General features: G+C 42.6%; 2 protein-coding genes across 3 annotated transcripts; one reads left to right on the top strand and one right to left on the bottom strand.

Annotated features, from left to right (window-relative positions):
• Positions 1-25,145, top strand: ACIN1 (apoptotic chromatin condensation inducer 1). 2 transcript variants are annotated; one of them, XM_071420221.1, is made up of 11 exons: positions 1-281; positions 6,218-6,257; positions 10,206-10,327; positions 11,895-12,125; positions 12,878-13,103; positions 14,937-15,085; positions 16,439-16,546; positions 18,475-18,582; positions 21,559-21,961; positions 23,387-23,487; positions 24,801-25,145. In XM_071420221.1, exons 1-11 carry the CDS (start codon positions 180-182, stop codon positions 25,065-25,067), a joined length of 1,857 nt encoding a protein of 618 aa, XP_071276322.1. In that variant the 5' UTR covers positions 1-179; the 3' UTR covers positions 25,068-25,145. The 2 variants fall into 2 exon arrangements, with proteins under 2 accessions (XP_071276322.1, XP_071276323.1); XM_071420222.1 differs by having other exon boundaries at positions 2-281; positions 10,209-10,327.
• LOC139586664 (uncharacterized) lies at positions 4,066-5,381 on the bottom strand. The gene is made up of 6 exons (XM_071420238.1): positions 5,281-5,381; positions 5,155-5,239; positions 4,965-5,007; positions 4,860-4,902; positions 4,329-4,774; positions 4,066-4,286 (listed from the first exon to the last, which is right to left on the bottom strand). The coding sequence occupies exons 1-6, from the start codon at positions 5,379-5,381 to the stop codon at positions 4,066-4,068; spliced, it is 939 nt and encodes a 312-aa protein (XP_071276339.1).
• Positions 25,146-25,675: the final 530 nt, after the last annotated feature.

Below are 25,675 nucleotides of genomic sequence, written 5' to 3'. Positions count from 1 at the left end.
TTTGGGATTTTTAAGGAGAAATTTGGGATTTTTGTGAGAAATTGGGGCTTTTTGTGGGAAATTGGGGATTTTTGAGGGAAAAATGGGGATTTTTGAGGGAAATTGGGGATTTTTGAGGGAAATCGGGTTTTTTACGAGGGGGCAAAAAAATCCCTAAAAATTCCCAAAACCCCCCAAAAATGCCCCCAAAAAGCCCCAAACGTGCCCGGTTTGGCCCCCCCAGCTCGGAGCCGGCGCCGCCCATGGAGCCGGGAGCCGCCCCCAGCCCCGCCCCCCCCGAGGTAACCACGGCAACCGCGGGAGGGGGCGGGGCCAAACCGGGGAGGGGGCGGGGCCAAGGGGACCCCGACACCAAAAAAAGGGGGGGTGGGGGAGGGGCTAAAAGGGGGGGGAGGGGCGGCCCTGGAAGGGGGGGGGAGGGAGGGGGGGGGGAGGGGTGGAAAAAAAAAAACCCCAAAATCTCCAGGTTTGGCCCCAAATTTGGGGGGGGGTTGGAGGAAAAAATTGGGGGTTTTTTAATCCGAAATTGAGAATTTTTTTATTTTTTGGTTTTTTAACCCGAAATTGAGGGGTTTTGCCCAAAATTGGGGATTTTATTTCCCACCTGAGATGGGGATATTTAACCCAAAATTTGGATTTTTTAACCCAAAAATTGGATTTTTTTAACCCAAAATTTGGATTTTTTACCCCAAAATTGTGGGGTTTTGCCCAAAACTGGGGATTTTATTTCCCACTCTGAGATGGGGATTTTTAACCCAAAAATTGGATTTTTTTAACCCAAAATTTGGAATTTTTAACCCAAAATTAGGGGGTTTTAACCCAAAATTTGGGGGAGGTTAACCCAAAAATTTGGATTTTTTAACCCATAATTGGATTTTTTAAACCCAAAATTGGATTTTTTAACCAAAAATTGGATTTTTTAACTCAAATTGGGGGGTTTTAATCCAAAATTTTGGGGGGGATTAACCCAAAAATTTGGATTTTTTTAGCCCAAAAATGGGAATTTTTAACCCAAAATTGGATTTTTTTAAACCAAAATTTGGGGGGTTTAACCCAAAATTTGGGGGGGGGGGGGTTAACCCAAAAATGTGGATTTTTTTTTTAGCCCAAAACCGGGAATTTGAAGCACAAAATTTGGGTTTTTAATTTAAAATTCAAAAAATTTTTTTTTTACATAAAGTTGGGATTTTTAACCCAAAATCGAGATTTTTGTTTTTTCATTTCAAACTGAGATTTTTAATCCCCAGAAATTGGGTTAATTCCCCAAAAATTGAATTTAATCTCCAGAAATGGGATTAATCCCCAAAAATTTGAATTTAATCCCCAAAATTTGATTAAATCCCCATAAATTGAATTTAATCCCCAAAAATTGGATTAATCCCCCCAAAATTTGAATTTTTTCCCCAGATTAAAATTTATTTCCCAAAAATTGGATTTTTTTTCCCAAGAATTGGATTAATTCCCCAAATATCAGAATTTTTCCTAAAAAATTGGATTTTTTCCACAAAATTGCATTAATTCCCCAAAAATTGGAATCTAATCCCCAAAAGTTGGATTAATCTACCAAAAATGGGATTAATTCCCCAAAAATTGAATTTAATCCCCAAAATTTGATTTTTTCCCCAAAATTTCAATTTTTTTCCCAAAAATCAGAATTTTTCCTAAAAATTGGAATTTAATCCCCAAAACTTGGAAATTTTCCCAAAAAATTGAATTTAATCCCCAAAAAATTGAATTTAATTCCCAAAAATCGGAGTTTTCCCTAAAAATTTCAAATTTTTCCCCAAAATTGGAATTTAATCCCCCAAAAATTGGAATTTAATCCCCAAAATTTGATTTTTTCCCCAAAAATCAGAATTTTCTCCAATAAATTGGACTAATCCACCAAAATTGGAAGTTTTTCCCCAAAATTGGAAATGTTCCCCATAAATTCAATTTAATCCCCAAAAAAATTGAATTTAATCCCCAAAAATCTGAATTTTCCCCCAAAATTTCAATTTTTTCCCAAAAATCTCAATTTTTTTCCAAAAATGTCAACTTTTTCCCTAAAAATTTCAATTTTCCCCCAAAAATCTCAATTTTTTTCCCCAAATTCTCAATTTTTCCCAAAAAATCTCAATTTTTTACCCAAAATTTTCAATTTTTCCCAAAAATTTCAATTTTTCCACAAAAATTTCAATTTTCCCCCAAAATTTCAATATTTTTTCCCCAAAAATCTCAATTTTTTCCCCAAAAATCTCAATATTTTTCCCCAAAAATCTCAAATATTTTCCCCAAAATTTCAAATTTTTTCCCAAAATTTTCGATTTTTTTTCCCCAACCTCGGGGGTTTCCCCCCCCCCCCCCCATCCCAAACCTGGGCCCCTCCCCCTCCCCCCTCCCCTCCCCCCCCCTTTTTTTCCCCCCCCCGCCCCTCCCCTCCCCCACCCCCCGGACCCCCCACACGTCTCTTTTTTGGGCACCCAGCGGAACCTTCCGGAACCCCCCCAAAAAGGAGCTCGGAACCTTCCGGAAAAAGCCCAAAAGGCCCCAAAAAGGAGCTCGGGGGGAGGAGCCCCAACCCCTGAAGGCAGAAATTCCCCATACACAAAAAAAAAAACCAAAAAAATTGGGGCAAAAAACCCCAAAATCTGCGAAAATTGGGGGGAAATGGACTGGAAAAAAAAAACCCCAAAAATTGGGGGAAAAATGGCAGAAAATGGAGACAAAAACCCCAAAATTTGCAAGAATTGGGGGAAAATGGACTCGAAAGAAAACCCCAAAAATTGGGGGAAAATGGACTCGAAAAAACCCCGAAAATTGGGGAAAAATGGACTCAGAAAACCCCAAAAATTGGGGGAAAAAATGGACTCGAGAAACCCCAAAAATTGGGGGAAAAATGGACTCAGAAAACCCCCAAAATCTGCGAAAATTGGGGGGAAATGGACTGGAAAAAGAACCCCAAAATGTGCGAAAATTGGGGGAAAAATGGACTCAGAAAACCCCAAAAATTGGGGGAAATGGACTCGAAAAACCCCAAAAATTGGGGGAAAAATGGACTCAGAAAAACCCCAAAAATTTGGGGAAAATGGACCCAAAAAAACCCCAAAAATTGGGGGGAAATGGACTCGAAAAACCCCAAAAATCTGCAAAAATTGGGGTAAAAAATGGATTCACAAAAACCCCAAAATCTGCAGAAATGGACTCAAAAAGCTCAAAAATTTCGTTTTTTGGGCTGAAAATGGACTCGGAAAAACCCCAAAATCTGCGAAAATTGGGGGGAAAATGGACTCAGAAAAACCCCGAAAATTGGGGAAAAATGGACTTGAAAAAACCCCGAAAATTGGGGGGAAAATGGACTCAAAAACCCCAAAAATTGGGGAAAAATGGACTCAGAAAAACCCCAAAATCTGCGAAAATTGGGGGGAAATGGACTGGAAAAAGAACCCCAAAATGTGCGAAAATTGGGGGAAAAAATGGACTCAAAAACCCCAAAAATTGGGGAAAAAATGGACTCAGAAAACCCCAAAAATTGGGGGAAAAAATGGACTCGAGAAACCCCAAAAATTGGGGAAAAAATGGACTCGAAAAACCCCAAAATTTGCAAGAATTGGGGAAGAAAATGGACTCAAAAACCCCAAAAATTGGGGAAAATGGACTCGAAAAAACCCCAAAATCTGCGAAAATTGGGGGAAAAAATGGACTCAGAAAATCCCCAAAATCTGCGAAAATTGGGGGAAAAATGGACTCGAAAAACCCCAAAAATTGGGGGGAAAATGGACTCAGAAAACCCCAAAAATTGGGGGAAAAATGGACTCAGAAAAACCCCAAAAATTGGGGAAAAATGGACTCAAAAACCCAAAAATTGGGGAAAAAATGGACTCAGAAAACCCCAAAAATTGGGGGAAAAATGGACTCAGAAAAACCCCAAAAATTGGGGAAAAATGGACTCAAAACCCAAAAATTGGGGAAAAAATGGACTCAGAAAAACCCCAAAAACTGCAAAAATTGGGGCAAGATGGAGCAAAGAACCCAAAATCTTCATTTTTGGAAGAAAAATGGAGCCTGAGACCCCAAAATCTTCGTTTATAGAAGAAAAATGGACTCAGAAACACCAAAAATTTCATTTTTTGGTATCCAAAGACGCCGAAATCTTCGTTTATGGAGAAAAAACGGAGGCTGAGACCCCAAAATCTTCGTTTTTAGAAGAAAAATGGACTCAAAAAAAACCCCAAAATCTTCGTTTTTGGAAGAAAAATGGAGCCTGGAGACCCCAAAAATGGGCCCAAAAACCCCAAAAATGGAGCCTGGAGACCCCAAAATTTTCATTTATGGGACCAAAAATGGACTCAGAAACCCCAAAATTGGGCCCAGAAAGCCCAAAAATGGAGGCTGGAGACCCCAAAATTTGCATTTCTGAGGCAAAAATGGGCACAAAAACCCCAAAAATGGAGCCTGGAAACACCAAAAATGGGCCCAGAAACCCCAAAAATGGGCCCAGAAACCCCAAAAACGGAGCCTGGAAACCCCAAAATTTTCATTTCTGAGGCAAAAATGGGCACAAAAACCCCAAAAATGGAGCCTGGAGACCCCAAAAATTGGGCCCAGAAACCCCAAAAATGGGCCCAGAAACCCCAAAAATGGAGCTGGGGACCCCAAAATTGGGCCCAGAAACCCCAAAATTGGGCCCAGAAACCCCAAAAATGGAGCCTGGAAACCCCAAAATTTGCATTTCTGAGGCAAAAATGGGCTCCAAAAACCCCAAAAATGGGCCCAGAAACCCCAAAAACGGAGCCTGGAGACCCCAAAAATGGGCCCAGAAACCCCAAAAAATGGGCCCAGAAACCCCAAAAATGGGCCCAGAAACCCCAAAAATGGACTCAGAAACCCCAAAATTGGGCCCAGAAACCCCAAAAACGGAGCCTGAAGAACCCAAAAATTTCATTTATGGAGCGAAAATGGACTCAGAAACCCCAAAAATGGACTCAGAAACCCCAAAATTGGGCCCAGAAACCCCAAAAATGGAGCCTGGAGGCACCAAAATTTTCATTTCTGAGGCAAAAATGGGACAAAAACCCCAAAAATGGAGCCTGGAGACCCCAAAAATTGGGCCCAGAAACCCCAAAAACGGAGCCTGAAGAACCCAAAATTTTCATTTTTGTGGCAAAAATGGACCCAGAAACCCCAAAAACGGAGCCTGGAGACCCCAAAATTTTCATTTCTGAGGCAAAAATGGGCACAAAAACCCCAAAAATGGAGCCTGGAGACCCCATAATTTTCATTTATGGAGCGAAAATGGACTCAGAAACCCCAAAATTGGGCCCAGAAACCCCAAAAACGGAGCCTGAAGACCCCAAAAATTCCAATTTTTGAGAAGGATGAAGAGACCCCAAAATCTTCATTTATGGAGCAAAAACAGGACTCAAAAAACCCCCAAAAATTTCATTTTTTGGGGCCGAAAATGGACTTTGGAGGCAGCAAAAAATTTCACTTTTGGGGCAAAACCATCGAATTTTGAGACCCCCAAAAATGCCAATTTTGGGGGCGGAAGATGGACCCGGAAGCGCCAAAATTTTGGGGTTTTTTACGTTTTGGTTTTTTGGGGTGAAGGCGACTTTTAGGACGAGCCCGAACTCGGAGACCCCGAAATTTCATTTTTTGGGGCAGAAAACTAAAAAAAACTCGACCCGGAGATCCCCCCTAAAAATTCCGTTTTTAAGGTGAAAAACGCGCTTTTAAAACACCAAAAATTTCCTAATTTTTTAATTTTTTTGGGGTGAAAAAACTGGATTTTAAAACCCCCAAAATTCGGATTTTTTCGGGGGCAGAAAATGGACTCGGGAGACCCCAAAAATTCCGTTTTTAAGGTGAAAAATGGACTTTTAAAACACCCAAAATTTCGTTTTTTTGGGGCGGAAAAAGGACACGGAAAAAGCCCCGAAATTTTCGTTTTCGGGGCGAAAAAAGCGAAGTTTGAGAACCCCAAAAATTTGGAGTTTTTGGGGTGAAAAATTCGACTTTTGAGAGGCCCCAAATCCCCTCCCAAGGACTCCGCGTGACTCCGCCCCCTCGCGCCAAATATGGAAGTGTGGGAGGGGCTTCGGGAGGGAGGGGGCGGGGACTGCAAAACCAACGGGGAGGGGGTGGAGATTTAAGCTCCGCCCCCTTTTTGCTGATGCCACGCCCCCCCTTTGACCCCTCCCCTCCTTCCTTTGGCCCCGCCCCCGTCTCTCCCCAGGCCACGCCCAGGGGCTTCAAGAGGAAGATTGCGGTGCTGTGTGAGTGGGCGTGGCCTAAAAGGGGGCGGGGCTTGAGGGGGAAATGGGCGGGGCTTCAATTGAAGACAGTGTGGGAGGGGTTTGGTATGGAAATGAGGGTGGGGAAAGGGGCGGGGCTTAAATGAAAAAGGGTTTTGGGGGAGTGGGAGGGGTTTAATATGGAAATGAGGGTGGGAAAGGGGTGGGGCTTAAATTTAGAGGGGTGGGGGAGTGGGAGGGGTTTAATATGGAAATGAGAGGGGGAAGGGGCGGGGATTTAAGGGAAATGGGTGGGGCCTCAATCTGGAAGGGTTTAAAGGAGTGGGAGGGGTTTAATATGGAAATTAAGGTGGGGAAGGGGGCGGGGCTTCAATTTATAAAGGTTTGGGGGTGGGAGGGGTTTAATATGGAAATGAGGGTGGGAAGGGGTGGGGCTTAAAGGGAAATAGGTGGGGCTTAAATTAGAAAAATTTGGGGGAGTGGGAGGAGTTTCATATGGAAATGAGGTTGGGCAAGGGGCGGGGCTTAAATTTAAAAGGGTTTGGGGGAGTGGGAGGGGTTTAATATGGAAATGAGAGGAGAAAGGGGCGGGGTTTAAAGGGAAATAGGTGGAGCTTAAATTTGGAGAGATTTGGGGGAGTGGGAGGGGTTTAATATAGAAATGAGGGTAGGAAAGGGGCGGGGTTTAAAGGGAAATGGGGGGGGCTTGAATTTGAAAGGGTTTAGGGGAGTGGGAGGGGCTTAATATGGAAATTAAGGTGGGGAAGGGGTGGGGCTTCAATTTATAAGGGTTTTGGGTTTGTGAGGGGTTTAATATGGAAATGAGGGTGGGAAGGGGTGGGGCTTAAAGGGAAATGGGTGGGGCTTAAATTTACATGGGTTTGGGTGTGTGGGAGGGGTTTACTATGGAAATGAGATGAGAAAGGGGCGGGGTTTAAAGGGAAATAGGTGGAGCTTAAATTTGGAGAGATTTGGGGGAGTGGGAGGGGTTTAATATGGAAATGAGGGTAGGAAAGGGGCGGGGTTTAAAGGGAAATGGGGGGGGCTTGAATTTGGAAGGGTTTAGGGGAGTGGGAGGGGTTTAATATGGAAATGAGCATGGGAAAAGGGGTGGGGCTTAAATAGCAATGGGTGGGGCTTCAACCTAGGCCAGTCTGGGAGGAGGGGGAGGGGTTTAATATGGAAATGAGGGTGAGGAAGGGGCGGGGTTTAAAGGGAAATGGGTGGGGCCTAAATTTGGAAGGGTTTAGGGGAAATGGGAGGGGTTTAATATGGAAATGAGGGTGGAAGAAGGGGTGGGGCGTAAAGGGAAATGGGTGGGGCCTAAATTTGAAAGGGTCTAAAGGAGTGGGAGGGGTTTAATATGGAAATTAGGGTAGGGAAGGGGCGGGGATTTAGGGGAAATGGCTGGGGCCTAAATCTGGAAGGGTTTAAGGGAGTGGGAGGGGTTTAATATGGAAATGAGCATGGGAAAAGGGGTGGGGTTTAAAGGGAAATGGGTGGGGCCAAAATGAGGAAGGATTCAGGGAATGGGAGGGGTTTAGTATGGAAATGAGACAGCAAGGGGTGGGGCTTAAAGGGAAGTGGGTGGGGCTTGAATTTAGGAGGGTTTAGAGGAGTGGGCGGGGCTTCATGCCAAATAGGTTTAGGGTAGTGGGCGGAGTTTAATATGGAAATGAGGGTGAGGAAAGAGGCGGGGTTTAAATGGAGATGGGCGGGGTTTAATGTGGGATGGGTTTGGGAGGGTGGGCGGGGTTTCATTGGGTAATGAGGGGAGGGGCGGGGCTTAAAGAAAGATGGGTGGGCTTTGATTTATGCAATGTTGATGGTGGGCGGGATTTAATATGCAAATGAGGGTGTGGAAGGGGCGGGGCTTTAAGGGAAATAGACATGATTTAATTTACATAAGGTTTAGGAGAGTGGGAGGGGCTTAATATTGAAATGAGATTGGGAAGGGGCGGGGCTTGATCAGCAGCGATTAAATGTAGGAGGGGCCTAATATGCAAATTAGGCACAAGGATTGGGTGTGATCTAAATGTGTATATAAATGAGGTGGGCGTGGCCCGTGATGTTTTAATGGATGGGGTAAGAGTGGGTGTGGCTTTGATGTGGGCGTGGCTCAATGCTTAAAAATATTTAAATGAGATTAATGAGGGTGGGTCGGGTAATTAGTTTATGCAAATTTTGGGAAAATGGGTGGGGCCTCGGGCATTCATTAGCTTGGGTATCGGTTACATTGCGGTTAATTAAGAGTTAAATGGTTAATTAAGTAATTGAATTAGTTTATCATGAATATCTTAATTAGTGGGTTTATTGGCTAATTAGCATTGCTAATTAGCATTGTTAATTGTTAATTAGCAGGCATTGTTAATGGGCAGCCTGGAGGCAGACAGGGCCGCTAATTAATGGATAATTTAATTAATTTAATTTATTTTAATCAATTAACTTAAATTAAGGGATGATTAATAGTATAATCAATTAAATTTTGGGCGGATTAATAGAAAAATCATTTAAATTTAGGGTTAATTAATCCAGTTATTAGCTAAATTAACTGCTAATTAATGGGTTAATTATTTAATTAACAGCCAAGGCAGCCTGGACCCAGACAAGAGCGGGGCCAGTGCTCAGGGGCCATTAATTAACGGCTAATTAAAATATTAATAATTAAATTGAGGACTTAATAGTGAACTAATTAATTAGATTAATTACAAATTAATGAATTAATAAGGGTGTTAATTAGGAGACAGGGCCCGCCTGCAGGCGGAGGGCGCTAATAACAAATTACTAATTAAACACCGGATCAATTAGTTCAATTAAGCCCTAATTAACAGCATAACTAATTAATGATGTTAATTAGCAACCAGGGTTAGAGTTAGGGGGCGGTGCCAACGCAGGGAAACAATAATTAACACCCAACTAATTAACCCACGGGGTTAAACCATTGATTTAGTGTCTCGTTAATGGATTGATTAATTAATTAGCGTTGTTAATTAGGTGCAGACTGGAACCGGAAGTGGGCGGAGCTAACACAGGGCAGGGAGGAAGACAATAATTAACACCAAACTAATTAAACAACGGGTTAAACAATTGACTTAGTGGCTCGTTAAGGGATTGAATAATTAATTAGCATTGTTAATTAGCAGCCAGGGGCAGCCTGAAACCGGAAGTGGGTGTGAAACCGGAAGTGGGCGGAGCTAACACATTGTGGGGAGTCAATAATTAACACCCAACTAATTAACCCACAGGTTAACAATGGGGGTTAAACCAGTGACTCGTTAATGGGTTAATGAATTAATTAGCGTTGTTAATTAGCAGCCAGGGGCGGACTGGAACCGGAAGTGGGCGGAGCTAACACAGTGTGGGGAGACAATAATCAACACCCCAATTAATTAAACCACAGGCTGACAACGGGTTAAATAATTGACTTAGTGGCTCGTTAAGGGATTGAATAATTAATTAGCGTTGTTAATTAGCAGCCAGGGGCAGCCTGAAACCGGAAGTGGGGGTGAAACCGGAAGTGGGCGGAGCTAACACCGTGTGGGGAGGAAGACAATAATTAACACCCCAATTAATTAAACCACGGGCTAAAAACGGGTTAAACAATTGATTTAGTGTCTCGTTAATGGATTCATTGATTAATTAGCGTTGTTAATTAGGGGCAGCCTGAAACCGGAAGTGGGCGGAGCTAACACAGGGCAGGGAGGAAGACAATAATTAGCACCAAACTAATTAAACAACGGGTTAACCAATTGATTTAATGGGCAGTTAATGGATTGAATAATTAATTAGCGTTGTTAATTAGCAGCCAGGGGCAGCATGAAACCGGAAGTGGGGGTGAAACCGGAAGTGGGCGGAGCTAACACAGCATGGGGAGACAATAATCAACACCAAACTAATTAAACAACGGGTTAAACAATTGATTTAATGGGCAGTTAATGGATTGAATAATTAATTAGCGTTGTTAATTAGCAGCCAGAGTCAGCGCGGAGCCGGAAGGGGGCGGGGCCGGCGCGGGGGGGCCCCGGAAGCGGCGCTGGGGGGCGACGGCGCCCAAGAAGCCCTCGATCAGCATCAGCACCGACTCGCTCAAGGTGGGACCCGAAAAACACCCAAAATCGGCCCAAAATCGCCCAAAATTGCCCAAAATTGGCCCAAAATCGCCCAAAATCGGCCCAAAATCACCCAAAATCAACCAAAATCGACCCAAAATCACCCAAAATCGGCCCAAAAACGCCCAAAATCGGCCCAAATCGGCCCAAAATCGACCCAAAATCGTCCGTTTTCAACCCAAATCCTGCCCCGCCCACACCCACCCTTCCGCTCTCTGAGCCACCAAGCAAAAAATCCCCAATTTCCATTTATTTCTAATAATTTTTAAAAATTTTTTTAAATTATTTTTAGGGTTTTTTTTTTTATTTTTTTAAATATTTTTTATTTTTTTTTAATTTTATAGAATTTGTTAAAAATATTTTTTAAATTTAAAAAAAAAATTATAATTTTTAAAAATTTTTTTAAATTTTTTATAATTTTTTTAAACTATTTTTTAAATTTTTAAAATTTTTAAATTTTTTTCTTTATTCCTTTCTATTTTTTTTAATTTTTATAAATTTTTTTTCCTTTTTTAAATTTTTTAAATTCTTATTTTAAATTTTTGAAAATTTTTTTCCTTTTTTAAATTTTTTAAATTCTTTTTTTAAATTTTTTAAAAAATTAAAAATTTTTATTATTATTTGTTTTTTAGATATTAAAATTGTTTTTTAAATTTTTTTTTAAATTTTCTAAAATTTTTTAATAATATTTTTTAATGTCTAATAATTTATTTTTAATTTTTAAAAATGCTTTTAAATTTTAAAATTTTTCTTCAATGTTTTACATATCTTTAAATTATTTAAAAATTATTTTAAATTTTTTTGAATTTTTCAAGTTCTTTTTAATTTTTTTAATTTCTCAAATTTTTTATTGACTTTTTTATAATTTTTAAAATTTTTTTTAAATTTCTTTCAAATTTTTTTAAATTTTTAAAATTCTTTAAATTTTTTTAAATTATTTTTAATTTTTTTAAATTTAAAATATTTTTATTATGTTAATAATTTTTTGTAAAATTTTTAAAATTTGGTTAAATTTTTAAAATTTTTTTATTTCCTTTTTTTTTTTAATTTTATTACGGTTTTTAACCCCCCATTTTCCCTTTCTTTCCCTAAAAAATTCATTTCTTTCCCTCTATTTTTACCTCATAAATTCCTTCACTTTTAAATCTCAAAATACCCATTTTCTTCCTTGCATTTTTAACCCAAAATTCCCCTTTTTTGGTATAATTTCCCACCATATTTTGGTCATTTTTGCCCCAAAATTAAAATTTTTTTCCCCAGGGTTTTGCTTAATTTTTATTTCCACACTGTTCCCCCAAAATTCTCATTTTTCCTCCAATTTTTTTCCTAAAAATTCCCATTTTTTCACCCAAATTTTGTCATTTTCCCTCCTAATTTTTTGTCGTTTTCCCCAAAAATTCCCATTTTTCCTCCAAATTTTTTTCCCTCAAAACTCCCAGTTTTCCCCCCAATTTTTTTGTCGTTTTCCCCAAAATTCCCATTTTTCCTCCCAATTTTTTGTCTTTTTCCCCATTTTTCCCATTTTTCACCGTTTCTCCCCCATTTTCAGAGCCTCATCCCCGAGATCCGCGCTGGGGGCGGGGCCGAGCTGCTGGAGGGGGGAGGGGACGGCCCCGCCCTCATGGGGGAGGGGCCTGAAGCCGAAGGGGAGGGGCCCGACAAAGGGGGCGTGGCCTCCTCCAACTCTGGCCCCGCCTCCGGGGCGGGGCCGCCCCTCCCCCACCCCCCCTCGCTGCTGCTCCCCTCCCCCCACCTGAAGATCTGCAGGACTGTCACTCAGGTGAGGCCACGCCCCCTCCCAAAAGCCCCGCCCACAATCCCTTTACAACCCCTTCAAGCCCCTCCCACATTTTTAAACTCCTCCCCTTTAAGCCCCACCCCATTAAGCCCCTCCCCTACCCGTTCAAACACTGATTAAGCCCCTCCCATTTTATCTATTTCTCCATTTAAGCTCCGCCCCTTCAAAACATCGTTTAGGCCCCTCCCCTTAACCAAGCCCCGCCCCTTTAAGACCTTAATAATTTAAGCCCCTCCCCTTTTAGCCCCTCCCCACCTTTTAAATCCCTATTTAAGCCCCTCCCCCTTTTTAGGCTCCTCCCCTTTTAAACCCCTCCCCTTTTAAGCCTTTCCCTTTAAGCCCCTCCCCTTTTAAACCCCTCCCCTACTTTAAGCCCCTCCCCTTTTTAAGCGCTTCCCCTGTAAGCCCCTCCCCTTTCTAAAACCCCTTTTCATTAAGCCACGCCCCTACTTTAAGCTCCTCCCCTACTTTAAGCCCTTTCCTTTTTTAAGCCCCTCCCCTACTTTAAGCCCCTCCCCTATTTAAGCCTTTCCCTTTAAGCCCCTCCCCTTTTCTAAGCCCCTCCCCTCCATATGCTTTTCTTAAGCCCCTCCCCTACCCATTTAACCCCTCCCCTTTTTAACCCCCCTTATTTAAGCCCCTCCCCTTCCCAATAAGCCCCTCCTCCTTTTTTGTCAAACCCCTCCCCTTTAGCCCCGCCCCTTTTTGCTAAGCCCCGCCCCCTTTCATTTCAGGTGGTCCCGGCCTCCGTGGGTGAGAACGGGCGGGGGGAGGGGCAGGAGGAAGAGGAGGGGGAGGAGAGCGACGAGGGGCGGGGCCAGGACAAGCCCCTCCCACACCCGGGACAGGCCCCGCCCACCACAGCCACATCCATGGGAGGAGGGGGAGGGGCCGGCACAGGCCCCGCCCCCACCCCCGCAGCGGCCACGCCCACATCGGGAGAGGGGGAGGGGAAAGGAGGTGAGTGGGGGAGGGGCTTTAAAAGCGGGAGGGGCTTAAATGAAGGGGAGGGGCTTAATGGGAAGGGGGAGTGGCCAGAAGTTTTTGTGGGTGGGGTTAAACTTAAAGGGGGAGGGGCTTAAAAGCCATTCTAAGGGTGGGAGAGGGGCTTGGAGAATGAGAGGGCGGGGCTTAAAAGAGGGGGAGGAGCTTAAAAATACAAAATGGGGGGGGGGGCGGGGTTGCACATAAACCTCCCAAAAAAAAACCCAAAAATCCGGGGAAGTTTTTGGCGATGATGTCATCCCGAGGCCCCGCCCCTCTCCCTCAGGCGAGGCCCCGCCCCCCATCGGCCTGAGGGGCTTCGCTTAAACCCCCAAAAATTCCTCAAAACTCTCCAAAAATCCCTTAAAAAACCCCAAAAATCCCTCAAAATCCGTTAAAAAACCCCAAAAATCCCTCAAAAAATCCCAAAAATTCCCGGATTTTTTGCCATGACGTCATCACTAAGCGCCTCCCCCTCTCCCTCAGGCGAGGCCCCCGCCCCCCATCGGCCTGAGGGGCTTCACTAAAACCCTCAAAAAATCCCAAAAATCCCTCAAAAACCCCCAAAAAACACCAAAAACTCCCGGATTTTTTCGCCATGACGTCATCACTAAGCGCCTCCCCCTCTCCCTCAGGCGAGGCCCCGCCCCTGCCGCGCCGCTCCCAGGGCCTTCACTAAAAATCCCTCAAAAAACCCAAAAAATCTCTCAAAAAACACCCAAAAAATTCCCTTAAAAATCCCCAAATAATCCCTCAAAAAACACCAAAAAAAATCCTTCAAAAAACACCAAAAAAAATCCCTCAAAAAACACAAAAAAATCTCACAAAAACCCCTCAAAAAACCCAAAAAAATCCCACAAAAAATCCCTAAAAATCCCTCAAAAAAATCCCCAAAAATCCCGGATTTTTCGCCATGATGTCATCACTAAGCCCCTCCCCTCTCCGTGAGGCGAGGCCCCGCCCCCCATCGGCCTTAGGGGCTTCACTAAAACCCTCAAAAAATCCCAAAAATCCCTCAAAAACACCAAAAATTCCCGGATTTTTTGCGATGACATCATCACTGAGCGCCTCCCCTCTCCCTCAGCCGAGGCCCCGCCATCGCATCAGCCTGAGGGGCTGCACTAAAACCCCCAAAACCCCTTAAAATCCCTCAAAAAACACCAAAAATCCCTCAAAAAACACCAAAAAAATCCCTCAAAAAACACCAAAAAATCTCACAAAAATCCCTACAAAAAAATCCCCCCAAAAACCCGGGATTTTTTGATGACGTCATCACTAAGCGCCCCACCCTCTCCCTCAGGCGAGGCCCCGCCCCCTCATCGGCCTGAGGGGCCTCACTAAAACTCCCAAAAATCCCTCAAAAAACCCTCAAAAAACACCAAAAAACCACCAAAAATCCGGGATTTTTCGCCATGACGTCATCACTGAGCGCCTCCCCCTCTCCCTCAGGCGAGGCCCCGCCCCCGCCGCGCCGCTCCCAGGGCCTTCACTAAAAACCCCAAAAATCCCTCAAAAAACACCAAAAAAATTCCCTCAAAAAACACCAAAAAATCTCACAAAAACCGCTGAAAAAACACCAAAAAATCTCACAAAAATCCCTCAAAAAACCCCACAAAAAAACCCGGGATTTTTTGATGACGTCATCATTAGGCGCCTCCCCTCTCCCTCAGGCGAGGCCCCGCCCCCCATCGGCCTGAGGGGCTTCAATAAAACCCCCAAAAATCCCTCAAAAACCCCCTAAAAACCACCAAAAATCCCCGGATTTTTTTTTGATGACGTCATCACTAAGCGCCTCCCCCTCTCCCTCAGGCGAGGCCCCGCCCCCGCCGCGCCGCTCCCAGGGCGCCCCCTGGCGGCCGGGGGCGCTGCTGCTCCCCGTGGACGAACCCGTGAGGGCCGCGCCCCGCCCCTCCCCCCCCCGCCAGCGCCCCTCCCCCATCGTGCACCTCTGCAACCTGGTAACCAACGGGGGGGGGGAGGGGCGGGCGTTTGGGGCGATTTTGGGGCATTTTGGGTCTTTTTTTGGGGGTTTGGGAGGGGGTTTTGTAACGGATTTTTTGGGATTTTTTGGGGAATTTTGGGGTGGGGGAGGGGCTCGTGGGGAATTTGGGGTGGGGGAGGGGATTTGGGGAATTTGGGGTCATTTTTGGGGTGATTTTTGAGGGATTTTGGGGCATTTTGGGGTCTTTTTTGGGGGGTTTGGGAGGGGGTTTTGTAAAAGATTTTTTGGGATTTTTTGGGGATTTTTTGGTCGTTTTGGGGTGGGGGAGGGGCTCGTGGGAAATTTTGGGTCATTTTTGAGGGATTTTTGGGGCATTTTGGGGTCTTTTTTTGGGATGAGGGATGGGGATTTTGGGGGCGTTTCCTGAAAGATTTTTTGGGAATTTTTGTGAATTTTTTGGGGATTTTTTGGGGAATTTTGGGGTGGGGGAGGGGCTCGTGGGGATATTGGGGTGGGGGAGGGGATTGGGGGGAATTTGGGGTCATTTTTGGGGTGATTTCTGAGCGATTTTGGGGCATTTTTGGGTCTTTTTTTGGGGGTTTGGGAGGGGATTTTCGGGGGGTTTCCTAAAAGATTTTTTGGGAATTTTTGTCCATTTTGGGGTCATTTTGGGGTCATTTTCTGTCCATTTTGGGGTCATTTTTTGTCCATTTTTTCTCCATTTTGGGTTCATTTTGGGGTAATTTTTAATCAGTTTTGGGGTCATTTTTTCTCCATTTTGGGGTCATTTTTACTCCATTTTTGGGTCATTTTTGCTCATTTTTACTCCATTTTGGGGTCGTTTTCTGTCCATTTTTGCTCATTTTTACTCCATTTTGGGGTCGTTTTCTGTCCATTTTTGCTTATTTTTACTCCATTTTGGGGTCATTTTTTGGGCCATTTTGGGGTCATTTTCTGTCCATTTTGGGGTCATTTTTAGTCCATTTTGGGGTTATTTTCTGTCCATTTTGGGGTCATTTTTAGTCCATTTTGGGGTTATTTTCTGTCCATTTTGGGGTCATTTTTAGTCCGTTTTGGGGTCATTTTTTGTCCATTTTGGGGTCATTTTTTGTCCATTTTTTGGGGTCATTTTCTGTCCATTTTTGGGTCTATTTTGGGGTAATTTTTGGGGTCATTTTTTATCATTTTTAGTTTATTTTGGGGTCGTTTTTTGTCCATTTTGGGCTCATTTTTTGTCCATTTTTGGGCTACTTTACCCCTTTTTTTTCGGGTTTTTTTGGGCGTGGCCTCACCTGACCACACCCCCTTAGCCTGACCACGCCTCCTTTAATAAACCACGCCCCTTTATTAAACCACGCCCCTTTTTTAGGTGCGTCCCTTCACGCTGGGGCAGCTGAAGGAGCTGCTGGGCCGCACCGGGCGCCTCAAGGACGACGGCTTCTGGATCGACCGCATCAAATCCCATTGCTTCGTCACGGTACCCGCCCCAAATCCACACATTTCACCCCAAAATCCTCCACTGGATCCAAAAAATTCAAATTTCCACGAAAAAACCCCGAAATCCAGCGAAAAAACGGCGAAATTTGGGCCAAAAACGAAGATTTTGAAGGAAATAAAATTGGAACAAACGTGGCGCCCTCTGGTGGCCGGAACGGAAATTGCACAAAATTTTTAACAAATTTGGGAAAATTCCTCAAAAATTTTAGAAATTTCCCAAATTTTTCAAAATTTATAAAGTTGTTGCTAAAAATTAGTGAAAAATTATTTTAGAGTTGAAAAAAAAGTGAAAAAATTGGTTTAAAAATGTCCTAAAAATGCCAGAATTTGGCTTAAAATCAGCTTAAAATTCACCCAAAAAAACCCCGAAATTACCTTAAAATTCACCAAAAAAACCTCAAAAAACCCCACGAAATCAACTTAAAATTCACCAAAAAAAGTCACCAAAAAACCCAAAATATACTTAAAATTCACCCAAAAAAAACCCCCAAAATCAACTTAAAATTCACCCAAAAAAACCCCAAAATCAACTTAAAATTCACCCTAAAAAACCCTAAAATTCGATGAAAAAATGGCGAAATTTGGGCCAAAAACGAAGATTTTGAAGGAAATAAAATTGGAACAAACGTGGCGCCCTCTGGTGGCCGGAACGGAAATTGCACAAAATTTTTAACAAATTTGGGAAAATTCCTCAAAAATTTTAGAAATTTCCCAAATTTTTCAAAATTTATAAAGTTGTTGCTAAAAATTAGTGAAAAATTATTTTAGAGTTGAAAAAAAAGTGAAAAAATTGGTTTAAAAATGTCCTAAAAATGCCAGAATTTGGCTTAAAATCAGCTTAAAATTCACCCAAAAAAACCCACAAAAAAACCCGAAATTGCCTTAAAATTCACCAAAAAAAAACTCAAAAAACCCACGAAATCAACTTAAAATTCACCAAAAAAAGGTCACCAAAAAACCCAAAATATACTTAAAATTCACCCAAAAAAAACCCCCAAAATCAACTTAAAATTCACCAAGAAAAAAAACACGAAATCAACTTAAAATTCACCAAAAAAAGCCTCAAAAAAACCCCAAAATCAACTTAAAATTCACCCCAAAAAAAACCCAAAATCAACTTAAAATTCACCCCAAAAAACCCTAAAATTCCATGAAAAAATGGCGAAATTTGGGCCAAAAATGAAGATTTTGAAGGGGGAAAAATTGGAACAAAGGTGGCGCCCTCTGGTGGCCGGAACAGAAATTGCACAAAATTTTTAACAAATTTAGAAAAATTCTCCAAAAATTTCAGAAATTTAGAAAAATTCTCTAAAAACTTCAGAAATTTCCCAAATTTTTTAAAATTTATAAAGTTGTTCCTAAAAATTGGCAAAAAATTATTTTAGATCTAAAAAAAAGGGTAAAAATCAGTTTAAAAATGTCCTAAAAACGCTGGAATTTTGCTCAAAATCAACTTAAAATTTCCCCCCAAAAACCCCCAAAATCTACTTAAAATTCACAAAAAAATACCCTCAAAAAAAACCCCAAAATCTACTTAAAATACACCAAAAAAAACCACGAAAAATCCCCTCAAAAGTTCCCCACAAATTCCCCAAAATCCCTAAAAATTTACCCAAAAATCATCATTTTATACCTTAAAATTCATCAAAAAATTTTAAAAAATTCTTTAAATTTTTCTAAACTGACCAAAATCCCTAAAAATTAAAAAAATACCGCAAAAAAATTAAAATATTACAGAAAAAAATGGGTAAAAAATTCAAATTTTGCACTAAAAAATGCTGAAAAATTCCCTTTAAAAAGCCCTAAAAACCCCAAATTTTGCCCGATTTTCGTGGGGTTTTTTTTCCCCGAAAGCCCCAAATTTCCAAATTGCCCAAAATCGGGGTTTTTTGCCCCGTTTTTCCCCAGTATTGCTCGGTGGAGGAGGCGGTGGCCACGCGGGAGGCGCTGCACGGCGTCAAATGGCCCCAGTCCAACCCCAAGGTGCTGGCGGCCGACTTCGCCCAGCAGGAGGAGGTGAGGCCAAAAATGGGGTGAAAAATGCAAAATTTGGGAAAATTTGGGGGAATTTGGGGATTTTGGGGGAAATTTGGGGATTTTGGGGGAAATTTGAGGGAAATTTGGGGGAAAATTGGGGGAAAATTGGGGGAAAATTGGGGAATTTTGGGTTAAAATTGGAATTTTTGGGTGTGGTTTATGGGGAAAATTTGGGGGAAAATTTGGGGATTTTGGGCAAATTTGGGCCATTTTAGAGGAATTTTGAGGGAAAATTTGGGGGAAAATTTTGGGATTTGGGGATTTTGGGGGAAAAAATGGGAGATTTTGGGGTTATTTTGGTGGAAAATGGGATTTTTTTCTTGTGGTTGTGTGGGCCTAAAATTGGGGATTTTGGGCAAATTTGGGCCATTTTTGAGAATTTTTGAGGGGAATTTGGGGTAAAATTGGGGATTTTGGGCAAATTCGGGGATTTTGGGGGAAAATTTGGGGATTTTGGAGGAAATTCGGGGATTTTAGGGGAAAAATTGGGGATTTTGGGTCGAAGTTAGGTGGAAAATGGGATTTTTTTGGTGTGGATTATGGGGGAAATTTGGGGTAAAATTTGGGGATTTTGGGCAAATTTGGGCAATTTTAGAGGAACTTTGAGGGAAAATTTGGGGAAAATTTTTGGGATTTGGGGAAATTTGGGGATTTTGGGGGAAAATTTGGGAGATTTTGGGTGGAATTTTGGTTTAAAATGGGATTTTTGGGTTTGGTTTATGGGGGAAATTTGGGGGATTTTGGGCAAATTTGGGGAAATTTGGGGAAATTGGGGGATTTTGGGGGAATTTGGGGGAAATTTGGGGAAAATTTGGGAGATTTTGGGGGAAATTTGAGGGAAAATTGGGAGATTTTGGGGGAAATTTGGGGGAATTTTGGGTTAAAATTGGAATTTTTGGGTGTGGTTTATGGGGAAAATTTGGGGGATTTTGGGCAAATTTGGGGCATTTTAGAGGAATTTTGAGGGAAAATTTGGGGTAAAATTTGGGGATTTTGGGCAAATTTGGGGAAATTTGGGGCATTTTGGGGAAATTTGAGGGAAAATTGGGAGATTTTGGGGAAAAAATTGGGAGATTTTGGGGTAATTTTGGTGGAAAATGGGATTTTTTTGGTTTGGTTTATGGGGAAATTTGGGGTAAAATTGGGAGATTTTGGGGAAAATTGGGGGAAAATTGGGGATTTTGGGCAAATTTGGGGGAATTTGGGGGGAAAATTTGGGATTTTGGGGGAAAAAATGGGAGATTTTGGGGTGATTTTGGTGGAAAATGGGATTTTTTTCTTGTGGTTGTGTGGGCCTAAAATTGGGGATTTTGGTGTAAAATTTGGGGATTTTGGGCAAATTCGGGCAAATTTGGGCCATTTTAGAGGAATTTTGAGGGAAAGTTGGGTTAAAATTTGGGGTTTCAGGCAAATTTGGGGATTTTCCAACAATTTTGGGGAAAATTCGGGGGAATTTTGGTGTAAAATGGGATTTTTTGGGTGTGGTTTTGTGGGGTAAAAATTGGGGGATTTTGGGCAAATTTGGGGAAATTCGGGGAAATTTGGGGCATTTTAGAGGAATTTTGAGGGAAAATTTGGGGTAAAATTTGGGGTTTTGGGAAAATTTGGGCCATTTTTGAACAGTTTTGGGGAAAATTTGGGAGATTTTGGGTCAAATTTGGTGGAAAATGGGATTTTTTTGGTGTGGTTGTGTGGGCCTAAAATTGGGGATTTTGGGGGAATTTGGGGGAAAATTTCGGGATTTCGAGGGAAATTTGGGGTAAAATTCGGGATTTTGGGCAAATTTGGGCAAAATTTGGAAAAATTTGAGGGAAATTTGGGGGAAAATTCGGGGATTTTGGGGTCATTTTGGTGTAAAATGGGATTTATTGGGTGTGGTTTTGTGGGGTTAAAATTGGGGATTTTGGGCAAATTTGGGCCATTTTAGAGAAATTTTGAGGGGAATTTGGGGTAAAATTTAGGAATTTTGAGGGAAAATTGGGGATTTTGGGCAAATTTGGGCCATTTTCGAGCAATTTTTAGGGAAAATTTGAGGGATTTTGGGGTCATTTTGGTGGAAAATTGGATTCTTTTGGTGTGGTTTTGAGGGATTAAAATTGGGGATTTTGGGGTAAATATTGGGGATTTTGGGCAAATTTGGGCCATTTGAGAGGAATTTTGAGGGAAAGTTGGGGTAAAATTTGGGGATTTGAGGGAAATTTGGGGCAATATGGGGGAAATTTGGGAAAAAATTGGGAGATTTTGGGGGAATTTTGGGTTAAAATTGGAATTTTTGGGTTTGGTTTATGGGGGAAATTTGGGGATGGTTTGGGTAAAAATTGGGGAAATTTGGGGTAAAATTTGGGGATTTTGGTAAATTGGGAATTTTGGGATAAAATTTGGGAGATTTGGGAAAAAATTTGGAATTTCGGGAAATTTCTTGGGGAATTTTGGGTAAAATTTGGTAAATTTTGGGAAAATTTTGGTTTAAAAAGGGATTTTTTTGGTGTGGTTTATGGGGGAAATTTGGGGTAGTTTTGGGTTAAAATTGGGGATTTTGGGTTGGGATTTTGGGGAAATTTGGGGTAAAATTTGGAGATTTTGGTAAATTGGGAAATTTTGGGGTTAAAATTTGGGAGTTTTTGGGAAATTTTTGGGGGAATTTTTGGGAAATTTTTTGTGGGATTTGGGAAAAATTTTAGGGGGAATTTCGGGGTAAAATTTGGGAATTTGGGGGAAATTTTAAGAAGATTTTGGGGTAAGAATTTGGGAATTTTGGGCAGAAATGTTGGGGCAAAACCGGTGACGTTTGAGGCGTTTTGATGGGAATTTTTTTGGCTAAAACTCCGAAATTTTGGGTAAAATTTTACAATTTTTATTTTGGGGAATTTTTGGGTGGATTTTGGGGTGAAATTCCTGAAATTTTTGGGTCAAAACTTTAAAATTTTTGTTTTTTCCCCCTCCCCTCATTCTCAGCTCGATTTCCACCGCGGCCTCTTGGCCCCGCCCCCTTCCTCAAGCCCCTCCCCTCTCCAGCCCCGCCCCTCCCCTCCTTTCCCCCCCTCCTCCTCCTCCTCCTCCTCCCTTAACCCCGCCCACCAAGGGGGCGTGTCCCCGCCCGGCCACGCCCCCCGGGGGGCGGAGCCTTGGCAGTGGGCGGAGCGAGAGCGGGAACGATCCCGGCGGGAACGGGCCCGGGAACAGCGGGAATGGGACAGGGGCAAAAGCCCCGCCCCCAGCCCCGGGACACGCCCACCGGGGGGCGGGGCCACGCCGGGACACGCCCCCCGAGAGGGCAGGAGCGGCAGGACACGCCCACAAGGGGGCGGGGACAAGGAGAAGGGGCGGGGACAAAGGGAGGCGCGGCCCGAGAGGAAAGGTGGGTGTGGCTTTAAAAGGGAAAAGGGGCGGGGCGTGAGGGTGGGAGGGGCTTGAAAAAGTGGGAGGGGCTTGAATGGGAGGGGTTGGAAGGGGTGGGAGGGGATTTAAGGGATTGGGAGGGGCTTAATGACCATATATGGAAATGGGAGGGGCTTAAGGAGTGGTGGGAGGGGTTTAAAGGGAGGTGGGAGGGGCTTCAGGTGTGTGGGAGGGGTTTAAAGGGGTTGGAAGGTGTTAAACGCCATATATGGAAAGTGGGAGGGGTTTCCAGTCTGTGGGAGGGGCTTAAAAGCAGTGGGAGGGTCTTAAGGGCTTAATGTCCATTTATGGAAATAGGGAGGGGTTTAGCATTTGTGGGAGGGGCTTAGGGGTGTGGGTGGGGTTTAATAGCCTTATATGGAAAGTGGGAGGGGTTTAAAGTGTGTGGGAGGGGCTTAATGTCCATTTATGGAAAGTGGGAGGGGTTTAAAGCTTGTCAGATGTATGTAAATGAGTAGGAGTGGCTTGTGAGGTGGTAGGCGGGGCTTAATGACCATATATGGGCATGATGAGGTTGTGGGAGGGGCTTCAGCCTCACTGATTTCCTTTCTATGGCAATGTGGGCGTGGCCAGAGGTTTATGGGCGGGGTTTAACCACAGTGGGCGTGGCCAGGTTTCCATTTATGGTCATGAGCAGCAATGGGAGTGGTTTAAGGAGCGGTGGGAGGGGCTAAAGAGATGGTGGGCGTGGCCTAATGACCATATATGGTCATTTAGTGCTAAAAGGGGCGGTTTGCAGGATGGGTGTGGCCTAGGGCATAGTGGGCGTGGCTTAACACCAATTAAAGTCTAATTACCAATAGGTGGGTGTGGCCTAACTTAAAATGTTGCTAAGTGGGCGTGGCCTAGGGCAAAGTGGGTGTGGTTTAGCACAAATTAAAGCCCAATTAAGGTTAGGTGGGTGTGGCCTAATTTAGAAGTAACTAATCTAAGTGGGCGTGGCCTATGAGAAAGTGGGCGTGGCTTAACACCAATTAAACCCTAATGATCGATAGATGGGCGTGGCTTAATTTGAACCTAACTGATGTTAAGTGGGCGTGGCCTAGTTCAAAGTGGGCGTGGTTTATCCCTAATTAAAGCAAGATGGGCGTGGCTTAATTTAAAATAAATTATTGTTAAGTGGGCGTGGCCTATTTCAAAGAGGGTGTGGGTCAACCCCAATTAAACTCTAATTAACAATAAGTGGGCGTGGCCTAAAAATTTAAATTTACTGCTAAATGGGCGTGGCTTAGGACAAACGGGCGTGGCTTAAACCCCAAAGGGCAGGGGTAAAGCAGCGTGGGCGTGGCTTAAGAACCAAATAAGGGGAGGTAAAGCAGGGTGGGCGTGGCTTTGTGAGCGGGGTGGGCGTGTCCCTGAGGGTTTGGCTCCGCCCCCTTTGCAGAGAAGCCCCCGGAGGAGCCCCCGGCCAAGCTCTTGGACGATTTGTTCCGGAAAACCAAAGCGGCGCCGTGCATCTATTGGCTGCCGCTGACCGACTCCCAGGTGCTCATTTGCATATCGTTTGCATGGCGGTTCTCTGGGTAAAGGGGAGAGGGGAGGGGTTTGGGGGGAAATTTGGGGTTTTTGGGGGGAATTTGGGGTTTTTGGGGGAAAATCTGGGGGTTTTTGAGGGAAATTCGGGGGTTTTAAAGAAATTTTTAATTTTTTTTTTTTTATTTTAGAGGGAAAATTTGGGGGTTTTTAAGGGATTTTTAAAATTTTTTATTTTAAAATTATTAAATTTTTTTTATTATTTTATTATTAAAATTTTAGAATTTTAGGGGCAATTATTGAGAGATTTTAGAGGGAAAACTTGGGGGTTTTTTTAAGGGATTTTTAAAATTTTTATTTTAAAATTATTGAATTTTTTTTTTAATTTTATTATTAAAAGTTTTGAATTTTATGGGGAATTTTCGGGGTACTTTAGAGGGAAAATTTGGGGATTTAGAAAAAATTTGGAATTTGAGGTGAAAACTAAGGGGAAAAAATGGGGAAAAAAGGGAGAAAAATTTAGAAAAAAATAAAAAATGTAAATTATATTAAAAAAAATTTTAAAATATAAAATTTTAAAAAATCAGAACTTGAGGTGAAAAATAAGGGGAAAAATTTGAAAAACTCGGAAAAAATCGGGAAAAATGGGAGAAAAATAAGAAAAATTTAGAAAAAAAATAATAAAAAATGTAAACTATATTAAAAATTTTTTTAAAATATAAAATTTAAAAAATCAGAACTTGAGGTGAAAAATGTGGGGAAAAATTTAAAAAAATGGGAAAAAATGGGGAAAAATGGGAGAAAAATAAGAAAATTTTAGAAAAAATTATTTAAAATGTAAATTATATAAAAAAAATTTAAAAAATATAAAAGTAAAAAGATTTCAGAATTTGAGGTGAAAAATAAAGGGAAAAAATTTGAAAAAATGGAAAAAAATGGGGAAAAATAGGAGAAAAATGAGAAAAATTTAGAAAAAAATTAATAAAAAATGTAAAGTATATTAAAAATATTTTTAAAATATAAAATTTAAAAAATCAGAACTTGAGGTGAAAAATGAGGCGAAAAATTTGATAAAATGGAGAAAAATGGGAGAAAAATTGAGGAAAAAATAATAAATTAAAAATAGATTATTTTAAAAATATTAAAAAATTATAAACTTAAAAAAAATCAAGAATTTGAGGTAAAAAATAAGTGAAAAAATTCGCATTTTAACGAGGAAAACCGGGATTTTTTTGGGGAAAAAAAACCCGAAACTCTTAAAGCTCTTTCGCCCAATGCTGTGGGGCTCCGAGCGCTCCCTAATTAGCATAAATTTGCATGCGCAGCTGCTGCAGAAGCAGGCGGAGCGGGCGGCGCGGGCGCGGGAGCGCGAGCGGCGCCGGAAGGAGCAGGAGGAGGAGGAGCTTCGGCAGCGCCAGGGGGGCGGGGCCAGCGCCGCGGGGGGCGGGGCCGGCGCCGCGGGGGGCGGAGCTTCCTCGGGCGCAAACCCCGCCCACTCGCGGCCCTCAGGAGGGGGCGGGGCCGGGGCCAGGGCGCCCCCCAGTGGATCCCGGAAGCGCCGCAGCCGCAGCCGCAGCCCCCGGAGGCGCTGAGGGCCCAAAATCGCCCGGAACGGCCCCGAAATGGGGCCCGGAAAGGAGGGAATAAAGCGGGAGTAAAAAAAAACAAAAGAAACGAAAAAATTGTGTGGTTTTTTGGGGGAAAACGAGGGGGTTTTGGTGAAAAATGTGGGGGATTTGGGGGGGAAATGTGGGATTTTTGTGGTCGAAATTGATGAGGTCAAGGGCAAAAAATTTGGGGATTTTGGGGGAAAATTGTGGAAAATTTGGGAATTTTGGGGGAAAATTGTGGAAAATTTGGGTCCAAAAACTTTGGATTTAAGGGTTGGGAATGTGGGAATTTTGGGTGGGAATTTGGGTGCAAAATGTGGACATTTGGGTTAAAATTGGGAGGAAAATGGAAATTTGGGGGAAAAATCAGAAGAAATAGAGGGAAATTTTAGGAGAGTTTGGGTCAAGAAATTGTGGGGGTTAAGGGTGGGAAATGTGGGAATTTTGGGTGGGAATTTGGGTGCAAAATGTGGACATTTGGGGTAAAATAGGGAGGAAAATGTGGAAATTTGGGTGGAAATCCGAAGAAATAGAGGGAAATTTTAGGAGAGTTTGGGTCAAGAAATTGTGGGGGTTAAGGGTGGGAAAAG

The sequence above is a fragment of the Agelaius tricolor genome, unplaced genomic scaffold (genome assembly GCF_023055355.1).
Source record: "Agelaius tricolor isolate 1412-34295 unplaced genomic scaffold, bAgeTri1.0.p SCAF_129, whole genome shotgun sequence".
In the NCBI taxonomy this organism is placed as follows: domain Eukaryota; kingdom Metazoa; phylum Chordata; class Aves; order Passeriformes; family Icteridae; genus Agelaius; species Agelaius tricolor.
The sequence above is the reverse complement of the archived record's forward strand: the minus strand, read 5'-3'. Positions and strand labels throughout refer to the sequence as shown.

Coding starts and splice junctions, on each gene's coding strand:
- LOC139586664 (XM_071420238.1), bottom strand. CDS start 5,381: ATGAAGATTTTGGGGTCTCTTCATCCTTCTCAAAAATTGGAATTTTTG. Junction 5,008..5,154: donor TCCGTTTTTGGGGTTTCTGG/GTCCATTTTTGC, acceptor TGGTGCCTCCAG/GCTCCATTTTTGGGGTTTCT. Junction 4,903..4,964: donor CCCAATTTTGGGGTTTCTGA/GTCCATTTTTGG, acceptor TGGGTTCTTCAG/GCTCCGTTTTTGGGGTTTCT.
- ACIN1 (XM_071420221.1), top strand. CDS start 180: ATGCCCCCAAAAAGCCCCAAACGTGCCCGGTTTGGCCCCCCCAGCTCG. Junction 16,547..18,474: donor AATCCCATTGCTTCGTCACG/GTACCCGCCCCA, acceptor GTTTTTCCCCAG/TATTGCTCGGTGGAGGAGGC. Junction 18,583..21,558: donor ACTTCGCCCAGCAGGAGGAG/GTGAGGCCAAAA, acceptor CCTCATTCTCAG/CTCGATTTCCACCGCGGCCT.